General features: G+C 35.8%; 1 protein-coding gene across 8 annotated transcripts in view; it reads right to left on the bottom strand.

The window, feature by feature from the left end:
• HERC1 (HECT and RLD domain containing E3 ubiquitin protein ligase family member 1) overlaps positions 1-12,064 on the bottom strand; it is a 202,993-nt gene that overhangs the window by 115,586 nt on the left and 75,343 nt on the right. For all 8 annotated transcript variants that reach the window (XM_065941927.1, XM_065941924.1, XM_065941925.1 and 5 more), the window contains exons 13-18: positions 10,166-10,291; positions 8,996-9,217; positions 5,169-5,321; positions 4,911-5,043; positions 3,104-3,295; positions 282-503 (exon numbers count right to left, since the gene is read on the bottom strand). In XM_065941927.1, the coding sequence (XP_065797999.1) occupies positions 282-503; positions 3,104-3,295; positions 4,911-5,043; positions 5,169-5,321; positions 8,996-9,217; positions 10,166-10,291 (1,048 nt within the window). The remainder of the gene's footprint in view (positions 1-281; positions 504-3,103; positions 3,296-4,910; positions 5,044-5,168; positions 5,322-8,995; positions 9,218-10,165; positions 10,292-12,064) is intronic.

The following is a 12,064-nucleotide window of genomic DNA, read 5'->3' as shown; positions in this document are numbered from 1 at the left end:
TGAGTGATAAACAATAACAGAGTAGAACCAGACCTGAGCTTCTCTAATTCAGGGGGCACTTTTCACCATACAATGCCGTAGGATTTAACTTTTTTTTTTTTTTTTAATGGTTTTAACTTTTTCTGAGGGCTCCAAGTTACAGTCTTGGATCTCCTGCCCTGCAAATGTTGCATTTGTTATCTATTGGTTCTCTATTCAGCAAACCCATAATAAGAGAAATCTCAAAGGAGGTATAAACACAAATGTATTTTATTCATAAATGTTGCAGAGAAGCACATTACCTAACTGAGGGGTGTCCATTTCTACACCATCACTAAAAAGTGGTGTTTTCATCCAATATGCAGTGTCCTGTTCCTCTGGAGACACAGGCGAACCCTGAAGCATGCCACCAAGACATCGCCCAATAAGAAGAGCAATTGTTCTTTCCAGATCCACAAGCCACACCCAGGACTGGGCTGGCTGAGGTAATGGCACGCCAGCAGGGTCGATCAGTTCTGGCCCTCCTGAAAACAAAATCATTAGTAATGTATCTGGTATTCAAGATTCTCAAACTTATTCATTTCTATTTCTATTGCACTTTCTGTATATATACTCTTTACCAAGCTAACTTAAAATACATTCATATAAGTCTGCTATCATGTAAAAATTGGCTTTGTAAAGTTACCAATTTTAAGATAAACATTGAAACAGTACATGGCAGAATTATCCCCCACTGGTTCTATCCAGATCAAATTTCAACCTTAAAATTGAGTAACTGAGGTAGCTTATCCCTCCAAAATCAAAACAAGAGTTGATCTAAGGGATTTCTCTGGTGGTCCAGTGATTAAAACTCTGTGCTTCCAAAGCCCAGGTTTGATCCCTGGTCAGGGAACTAAGATTCCACGTGCCGCATGACACGGCCTAAAACAAAACAAAAAGAACTGATCTAGTAAAATGACACTTAGTATTACTTAATGCTTTTAAGGCCTGAATTCAGAATTGTCCTGTACTAAGATCCAGATCCATGCTTTCTTATTGTACTTTTGTTTTTAAAAGTTCTTCACTTAAAAAATAAAACTAGTTAGCCATAAAGATAAGAACAGATATCAATGAAATCATAAACAAAAAACACAAGAGATCAACAAATTAAAATAACTGGTTATCTGAAAACACTAAAAAAATGGATAAACCTCTAATAAAATTAATCAAGAAAAAAAGATGGCATAAATTTTCAAATTAAAAATAAAAAAGAGGATATAACCACAAACACACAAGAGATTTTTTAAAACCATGAGAGAATATTATGAACAACTTCATACTGATAAATTTGAAAACCAACAAAATGATATTTTCTGAAAAAATATCAATGTCTGAAATGAATTTGAAAAGAAACAAAAAGCTATAAAAGAACCACCACTAAAAAGGGTAAATTAATCGCCAAAAATCTATCTATAAAAAAAATACTAGGGCCAGATAGTTTTCACAGTCTTTCAAACCTTCAAGAAGAGATAACTCCTAAATTAGACAAATTTTAAAGAAAAGAGAGAAAAAAGGAAGATTCCAAACTGATGTTATGTGGTTAGTATAACTGTGGTAGTAAGAAATGACACAAAGAATAGCATGAAAAAGGAAAATTATGGAAAAAAATCAGTTATGAACACGGAGGCAAAATCCAAACTAAAATGACACTTACCTCACCTAAGACAAATAGAGTAATCAGTCTTAGAAAATTCTGAGATGCTTCAGAAAAACAAGAATAAACCTGGAATGGCTCCATATAAAGTCTAATCAATATCCTGAAACAGCTGTAACCTTAACATTTGACTTCATCTAAATCCAACTGACACAAAACAATGGGGTATAAGACGGGCCCTCAAAGTATTCTGTTCAAAGTAGTCTTTTCAGGAGAAGAAACCAAAGTTTAAAGAAGCTATAAGTGACTTGCCCAAATCACTTATACACCCAAGTTCAAACAGAGCCAATACTAAAATTGAAATCTTTTAATGCCTTAGTCCAGGATTCTTCCCATTAAACATGTAACCTCACTTAAACTTGAAAAGTTTTTAAGATTTCAGTAATGAAACTCCTTTGATAAACTTAGGATAGACAGACTTCAACAGAAAAATACATTGCTGTTTTCTAGACATAATATTTTAAGTTATCTTCAATGGAATAAAATAACCAGAATTTTATAAATTAAGAGTGAATTCACACATTATGCCTAAAATCAAAATGCTATTTTCTGGGCTTCCCTGGTGGTCCAGTGGTTAAGAATTCGCCTTAAAATGCAGGAGACACTGGTTTGATCCCTGGTTCAGGAAGATCCCCCATTTGCGCGCCACAACTACTGAGCTTGTGCTCTGGAGCCCAGGGCCACCAGGGCCACAGCTACTGAGCCCACGTGCCTGAGCTACTGAAGCCTGCATGCCACAGGGCCCACACTCCACAACACGAGGAGCCACTGCAACAAGAAGACTAAGCGCCACAACTGAAGAGTGGCCCCTGCTCTCTGCAAATAGAAAAGGCCTTGTGTGCAGCAACTAAGACCCGGCACAGCCCCAATTTTTTTTTTTTTAATTTTAAATGCTATTTTCTATAAAGAATCTGAAAAGAAAGATAGGTTCCCAATTTCTCTCTTTTACAATCAATCAGTTATCTATGTATCAAGCCAAAATACAAAATATTTTACTGTCAAATAGAGATTTAAAACTAAAAATCTTTGCATTTAAGAAACAAAACTTAAATCAATCCATTGATTGTAAAATGCATCATTATGCTGCCAACCAGCTTATAAAACCAATGTTTTCCTATTATCCACTGCAAGATGTATCCAAATTAAGCCATGTCAAAATGTGAAAAAAAGCATGTCTTGAAATCAATGAAATATACTATTCAAGCCTAATAATCAGATAAAAAGATTCAATTTGTGTCACTTTATGTACAAGCAACTTTCTTAAATTTTCTCATCTCAGGTACCCACTTTACACTATAAGCTCTTAGACAGCAATGACTTTATCTTTTGATCACATTATATCCCAAAGTGTCAGATATAATTTGTCTGATGTGGGAAAGAGGAATAACTTTTCTCAAATGCATTGTTTACTCCTTTATTAGCTGTACTTACCATGAAGAGGCCACTGTAACTCCTGGTCTTCCAAAAGAGCAGCAGCTGGCAGGAGTCTATTAAGGCAATCAAGAGGTGGCAACAAGTCGAGGAGGTAACTCAACAAAGGCCGAGCCACCGACACTGGGAGTAACAGGAGGGAGTTAACAATCTGGCAGAGCATACTGCCTGCAGCTGAGACGTATATCACATCTATGAAGGGTAAGAAATTTAACATGGATCAACTTTCAAACAAAGGAAAAAAAACTAATAAATAAGTTATTTTTGCCTAGAACTGGAGTGCACTAATTCAATAACTCTTTGTTGAATTATTATATAACACTCTGGTAGCTAGGTTGGGGTTAGTATTTATTTACTTTCTGAAAGCATCACAACAGACACTTTATGGGAAAGCACACATATCCTTGTGCCAACAAATTCAAATGATTATAGCATCTTCACTTAAAATGTATTAAGAATTTCTCATTCACAGATTTATTCTCATTTTCAGATTCACTTAAGAAGTATTTATTGAAGACTTACAACTATATACCGGGCTTATTATAGGTGAAAGGTGTATGACTGTGAATAAAGAACTAAAAATTCCTGCCCTCACAGTGCTTACATTTTAGTGAGGAAAGTCTTTTATGTTTTTTAAACCAAATATAATTTTTTAAATTAAAAAATTGTGCTCCAAAATCACTGCAGATGGTGACTGCAGCCATGAAATTAAAAGACACTTGCTCCTTGGAAGAAAAGTTATGACCAACCTAGACAGCTTATTAAAAAGCAGAGACACTGCTTTGCTGACAAAGGTCCATCTAGTCAAAGCTATGGTTTTTCCAGTAGTCATGTATGGATGTGAGAGTTGGACTATAAAGAAAGCTGAGCGCAGAATTGATGCTCTTGAACTGTGGTGTTGGAGAAGACTCTTGAGAGTCCCTTGGACTGCAAGGAGATCAAACCGGTCCATCCAAAAGGAAATCAGTCCTGAATACTCATTGGAAGGACTGATGTTGAAGCTCAAACGCCAGTACTCTGACCCCCTGATGCAAAGAATTGACTCACTGGAAAAGACCCTGATGCTGAGAAAGACTGAAGGCAGGAGGAGAAGGGGACAACAGAGGATGAAATGGTTGGATGGCATCACCAACTCAATGGATGTGAGTTTGAGTAAACTCTGGGAATTGGTGATGGACAAGGAGGCCTGGGGTGCTGCAGTTCATGGGGTCACAAAGAGTCGGACACAACTGAGTAACTGAACTGAATCCTGTCATCTTAAAATGTAAATTGTGGGAGTGGGTCTGGTAAAATTTTTACAATCTTGAGACATTCTTTTCATTTATTGTAATAACCAGTTGAAAAAGTATATAATTTCCTTGCTAAGGCTAGCGAGGGGGCACTCTCTGTCCCCCTTCTGATGCCTATGTCAGAAGCTTTCTCTGTCCCTTTTTATACTTTAATAAAACTCTGCTACACACACACACACACACACACACACAAAAGAAAGTATTTCAAGAAGGAAAGAGGATGGCAAATGCTAAAGAAAGGTAAAGAAATGGATGAAAATCTCACTTTATGCCATTTAATATTAATCTTTTTGAGTATATGTCATCTAATTCCTTTAAATTAGACCTCTATCACAACAATGGGCATCTTTTAAGATTAACCAGATCAATCACTGTTACCATCATGCAAAACCCAGCTCAGGAGATTCAAAGTCATTTCTACTCCACTCAGAGGTTTCAGGCCCTCTTTGGCTTTAGAAAGGCTAAAAATTCCTGCTTTACAATCACTGATTAAATATGAAACCCAGTACCAAACATACCTCTTAATTTTTCTCCAACGCTGCCATTCCAAGGACTTTCTTTCAGCAAATTTGCAGAACGTGAATAAATATCTGTGGCATGAGGCAACAAGAGCTGAAGATGTTTATGAAGCAATGCCACACTGCTTGAGTTCTGAAGGAAAAAGTTTCTAAATTACTACATTGGAAGATTCAAGGTACAAAAATTTCATGGTTTGCCCAAATATCTGAGCTTCAAGGTCCCTGAGAAATTACCATAAAAAACAAAGAATCACATACCTCACTAATATTATTGATATGGCAAAATGCCAGCAGCTGTTTCTGCAGTGAACATAGCAGTTCATGAAGATGAGCGGGCTGACTGTTCTCTGAAGATGATGTTCCAAGTAGAAATTTATCACTGTTCTTTTCTAGCTCCCCAAATGCTTGATCCTAAAATGATACATAAATGAAGATTATATCTGAAGTGTTTGAAAGTGAAATTAATGTTCTACCATAAATAATTCTGATTTAAGGAGCCACGGTCTCCTTTCTCTCATTATTAATCCTTACATCTTTGCTACTGCTATGAAGTCATTAGCTATAAGATGGTAAGATTTATCATGCAATTTCAACTTGCTTTTCCATTAAAAAAAAAAGTAATAATGTTTCACCACAAAAACTTTGAAAATGCAGAAAACAAGAAAAAGGAAAACAATACCCAAAGACAAAACATATCAACATTTTAATACTACTGTTTTCCCAACCTCTTATGTAAAGGTTTTATTTTCACACACTTGAATTTCTAACAACACAATTCTCAGAAATTAAATTTATTTCTGATTATAAATGCAGTAAGTGGACTATAGAAACATAAAAACTAAATACAAAGTATGATCCTGAATTTGAGGGACAGGGGGAGGGTGCCATAAAGGACATTACTGGGATAACTGTATAAATTTGAGCATGGACTATATATTATACAATAGTTCTGTGTCAATGTTAAATTTGCTGAATTCAGTACCTGCTCTGTTGTTATATAAGAAAGAGAATGTCCTTCTTAAGAAATGTATGCTTAAATGCTTAGTAATAGCCAGTATGATTTCTACAATTTACTTTCAAGTAATAGATGGAAGAAAGGCAAATTTGGCTGAAGGGTATGGGATGTTTCTTTGAACGATTCTTGTAATTCATGCATAAATTTTAAGTTATTTCAAGTTAAAAATATTTTTTAAAAAGAAATAGTGTAAAAAATTTAGAAAATAGTAAAACTGTATTTTTTTTAAAGAAAGTTTAAATCACCATTTAGCCAACCACTGTATCTAATTTTTTTCTGTATTTCTTTTCTGGTTTTCTTTGTGTCTTATTTCATAAAACTACATGTTCTATTTTTTGTCTTCTCTTTTCTAACAGATCTACAAATATTTTTTGTATTTTCATAAACCACGTGTACGTAAAATCTGAGACAAAATAGTCCACTGAGCATATATAATTTATATAACCATTCCCCAATTTTTAGATATTTCTGTTGTTTCCAATTTCTATTTCTTATAAATAATGATGTGATAAACATCCTTACACATAAACTATGATCTTTGTTTATAATATGCAAGAGAAAGTCTCAGAATATTTTAAGGCTGTCACTATATCAGTTCAGTCCAGTTCAGTCGCTTAGTCATGTCTGACTCTTTGCGGCCCCATGAATCGCAGCACGCCAGGCCTCCCTGTCCATTACCAACTCCCACTATATAAGCACCATTTTAAGTGGGCAAATAAGCACTGCTAGAGACCGAATGTGTTCCTTCAAAATTCTTATGTTGAACCTAATCCCCAATGCAGTGGTATTTGAAGGTGGGGCCTCTGAGAGGTGATAAAGTCATGAGGGCAGAGTGAACTTATAAGAAATCCCAGAGAGTTCCCTTGTGTGAAGACAGCAAGAAGACAGCTGTCTACGAACCAAGAAACAGGTACCACCAATCTGTTGCCTCCTTAATCTTGAACCTCCACCTGCATAACTGTGAGAAATAAACTGTGTTGTATATAAGCTGTCCACTCAGTAGTATTCTATTATAGCAGCACAAACATTCCAAGACAAGCACTCTTATTCTAAAATCTTAGAACAAGACAAACTGGTTTAAATTATATCAGAAAGAAACAGTAATTTACGATTTTCAGCCTAAAAGCAGTTATTACAGTTAGTATTTTATTTCCATTTCCATGTATTATACACATCTACTTCAGCCCTAATGGCATAAGAAAGGCAATATTTTAATAGAACTTAGGGAAAAAATTTCAGTTAATACCAAATGGATATACTTATAACACAGTTCCCATTCCATCTGCAGCCAAACATCAGATCAAATTTATATTCTTAAATCTGAAAGAAAATAATTCTACAGGAACAACTGTTACCCTGACTTAATCAACAACCTTTTAAGTTGGGCAGAATACAACACTAAGTCAAAGTCACTCAGTTATATCCGGCTCTTTGTGACCCCATGGACTACACAGTCCATGGAAATTCTCTAGGCCAGAATACTGGAGCGGGTAGTGGCTTCCTTCTTCAGGGGTTCTTCCCAACCCAAGGATCGAACCCAGATCTCCTGCATTACAGGCAGATTCTTACCAGCTGAGCCACCAGGGAAGCCCAAGAATATCGGAGTGGGTAGCTTATCCCTTCTCCAGCGGATCTTTCTGACCAAGAAATTGAACCGGGGTCACCTGCATTGCAGGAGGATTCTTTACCAACTGAGATACTAGGGAAGACTTGTACCAAAAAAAGGAATATACAGACCTGACTCTGAAGAGTAGGAGACAATGTGAAATGATACACAAGCACTTTGAAGTTTAGTTACACAGTACACTTTGTCTCTAAAAACTGATAAGAGGTATTAAGTTATAGTTACATGGCTAGAAAAGGTTATTTCACCAAGGCTTCCTAGAAGCCTTTCTGGGCTCCCCCGGTGGTTTAGAAGGTAAAGAATCCATCTGCAATGCAGGAGACCCAGGTGTGATCCCTGGGTTGGGAAGATTCCCTGGAGAAAGGAATGACTATCAAGTCCAGTATTCTTGCAAGGACAGAGGAGCCTGGCAGGTTGCAGTCCATGGGTTTGCAAAGAGTCAGACACAACTGAGTGACTACTATACTTTTCATGAGGTTATAATTACACAGTTAGAAAATGTTGTTTAAGCAAAGCCTTCCTTGAACAGTCAAGTGTTAAAGAAGTCACAGACTGGCAGACAAGAAGAGAAGAGAGAGATGTGCTACACACAAGCTCAGGTGAGTGTAGTGTGTAAGCCAAATGATGAAGGGGCTGAAAAAGTTTTGATTTAATAATCAAATTAAATTGTATTTAATACAACAAGGTTATTCCAGCAGTAAGATGCTGAGAGGAGACCAGTGACAGTGACAACAGTTATAACACTGTTATTACCATTAGGGCATGATGATATGGATTAGAACCCATAGAAATGGAAAGGAAGAAAAAAGAAAAATCTATGAAACACCAGAGAGTAAGAATTAAGGGCATTATAATAAGAAAAAGCAATACTACTGTCCACTGTCTTTTCTCCTACTGACCAGCCTATTTTTAGTCAGTATCAACCATATTGTTTAATTATAAGATCATATCTGGTAAGATTAATCCTTTCCTCATGATTCTTCTCTTGCAAAATGTTGACTATTTTTATCTGTTTATTCTTACACATTAATATCAGAAAAAATTTGGTAAAATTCCAAAATAAATCTCTTTGGAATTCTCAACTATAAGTCACTTGGCACCCACAATATTTCAGAATATCTGACACATTTCCCCCACTTTGGGGGAAAAACCTTATTTCATAAGGGGAAAAACTTTATTTCGTAAGTGTTTAAATGTCAAAATACTTTGACCTGAAATGATCCCTCCACCCTTCAAAAAGAACCAACCCAAGTATTTTTTTCTTTTTTTTTTGGCCACACTATGCAGAATGTGGGATCTTAATTCCTTGATCAGGGATCAAACCTGTGTCTCCCGCACTGGAAGTGCAGAGTCTTGACCACTGAACTGGACTGCCAGGGAAGCCCCCAACCCAAGTTTTCTTCTTCTTCTTCTTCTTTCTTTTACTACAAAAAAAGGGCAACTTACTGTATAAAATCCTAAATTTCTTAAGAGAGTCTTCATCAAAATTTCAGCCAGATGGGTGTCTGGATGGCAGCTCTGAGTGCCATAAGGTTGATCGGACAGGTTTCCATAGCCAGTGCATACGGAAGAGAGGTCAGCAGCATCAGAGGGTGAGCTATACCCAAGTAAGGAGGCTACATGGGTATGATCTTGCAAACTTGTCAGAATAATATCCAGTTGCATTCTCTAAAGAAAAATATTCCCATGGATGAAATAGGAACAAATAATTAGCTTAAAATGCACTAGAAAAGTAAATTTTAAAAAACTCCCAGAAAAAAACAAAAGCCTATAATGATGCTAAAATGTGCTTTATATCCTAATAGACGGTAATCTTTTAGAAAATGTGTAGTTTTTTAAAAAAGCTATCCCACTAATACCATTTCAGAAACTGCAACTTAAAGTGTTGTATTACATCCTTACTACCTGAAACTAAGCTAAAATGGCACACTATACATAATAATTTTAGCGCTATAAGTAGGAGGAGGAAATGTCAACAGATAAATTACAGTACACATTCTTCTACAAAATTACCAATGAAATTATCTATTCTAATGTTTAAAATAAATCACTTGAAATCTAAACTAATGCAAAATACTCATTGGAAAGCATCTGTGGCTATTATACTGTCAGTAACACTTCTTCCCTCAAATCTGTAACTCTACAATTGATTGTTCTATTTGATTGAGCAAAACATACTTATTTTAATGCACATATGACAATAAAAATGGAAAGAAGAAGCATACTCAAATCATCAAGTACTTTTTCACAACAGTCATCTTCCTTTACTTTTTATATAACTATTTCAAACAAAGTTCTGGGCAGGGAACCAACAGTAGCTCATGCCCTTGATTTCAACTCCACACACTACAGATAAATTAAGTTCTCTGGCTTGACGGTGTAAACAACATTGGAAAAATTAGACATAATTTTAATAATGAGCCCCAAATCACTTAAGTTATCACTTGCTTCACTTTCATTAGAAGCCTGGGAATTCTTTCAACACAAAGCATTAAATACTAGAATGTACCAGTCTCATAAAGTAAAGTATTATTCCATGAACATTGGCAACTGATTATCTCAGTCTTTTTTTGATAATATAGTACTGGTTTACTTAGATACCAGACAAAGGCTCACCTGTCCTTTAGATAAGCTTTCCCATCTATCAGGTCCTTGGGGTAAAAGAGAATGAAGTAATTCCATACGTTCTCGTAATGGAGGTAACAGCATGGTTGCTCCCACTGACAGAGTTTCAATTACAACCTTATATTAAAAAAAAGTAGATTTATTTGGCTTCGTTCTTACATTTTTAATAGGAACACATAAAAAACAAATCCAGACTACTAAGATCAAAGAAGTCTAAAGAAGGTGGATCATAGAAGTCTAAAGAAGGTGGCATATGAATAAAAGAAAGCATGACAAATCCCTCTTTAGACGTCTTTAAGAAAACTAGAATTCTGGATTTGCCACTACATAGCTAATATTATGTAATAAATATTCAGTGTTGAGTCTAATAGTGTCAAGTCTGATAAAGCTCTTTGAAAAGTGCTGGGAATGGTAGCAACCAACGAGAAACATAAAAGCCATGCTTACATAAGCATATAGTCTAATAAGAAAAAGAGACCCTGAGTAAGCAATTTTAAGTGTGAAAAGAGTCACACAGAAAAAGTAAAATGAAGTGCAAATTTGAGTGAGCACCCATACATAAAGGCAATTAACACAGTCTATGGGCTTCCCAGGTAGCATTAGTGGTAAACAACCTGACTGCCAATGCCGGAAACATAAGAGATGCAGGTTCAAGCCCTTGGTCTGGAAGACTTATTGGAGGAGGGCATGGCAACCCGCTCCAGTATTCTTGCCTGGAGAATCCCTTGGACAGAGGAGCCTGGTGGGCTACAGTCCATAGGGTCGCACAGAACTGGACTTGACTGAAGCGACTTAAGCATACATGCATGGGCTCATCGTGGAGGGTCTCCCTGAGGATAGGCATTTAGTTCAAAAACGGAGCAGGACTTAGCCAAACAAATGTCCAGGTAGCAGGAACAGCTTAAAAAATAGCTCTATTATCTTAAGCCTCAAACTTCTCTGGGTCATAGCTTCTTTATCACTAAAATAACGGTGCTGAATAAGCACTCGATGATTAATAAGAAAAGAGTTCTTATAAGTTCTTATAAACATAAGAAAATAAAACCTCAATAGCAGGGTTAGAATATAAAAATTAAATTTCTCATAAAGTAGAGAAGAGAAAAGATGGAAAACAGGAAAGAAAACCTAAGAAAATTAAGAGGAATGATCCAGGAGGTCTATTACCCAATAATGAGTTTCAGAGAGAGAGAAAGAACATAGAAAACAGTGAAGAGGAAATCATCACACACTTCAAGGTAATTTCTTAATACTGAAGGCTATAAGTTTCCAAATTAAGAGTCTAACCAAATATACATGACAATGGATAAAACTGGACCCACAACAGTTCACATCATTTTAAAATGTGAGAAGAGAGAAGCAGAACTTGTTATAGAATCCAGAGAGGAAAAGATATCCATAAAAGGATTTAAAATTTGAATAGCATATATTTTCTGACTAACAATCTGAAAGCTAGAAGAATTTTTCTACAATTCTTATGGGAAAATCACTGTATCCATTTTGCTTTTTTTTTTAATTGACATATAATTCACATTATAAAATTTAACTTTTGAAAGTATAAAATTCAGTAGGTTTAGTTTATTCAGAGTTGTGTAACCATCACCACTATCTAATTTAGGACATTTTCATCACCCCCATAAAAACCTTGCACATGAGCAGCCATTTCCCATCTCTTCCTCACCCAAAACTTCTGACAACAAATTAACCTACCTTGTGTCTCAATGGATTTGCTTACTCTGCACATTTCATATAGTATGTGACCTTTGTGACTTGTTTTTTTCATTTAGCATGTTTAGAAGATTCACCCATGCTGTAGCCTGTATAAGTACTTCATTCCCTTCTATAGCTGAATGACATTACATTGTATGGACATACATTTTGTTCATCCCTTCT

The sequence above is a fragment of the Muntiacus reevesi genome, chromosome 7, assembly GCF_963930625.1.
Source record: "Muntiacus reevesi chromosome 7, mMunRee1.1, whole genome shotgun sequence".
NCBI lineage: Eukaryota > Metazoa > Chordata > Mammalia > Artiodactyla > Cervidae > Muntiacus > Muntiacus reevesi.
The sequence above is the reverse complement of the archived record's forward strand: the minus strand, read 5'-3'. Positions and strand labels throughout refer to the sequence as shown.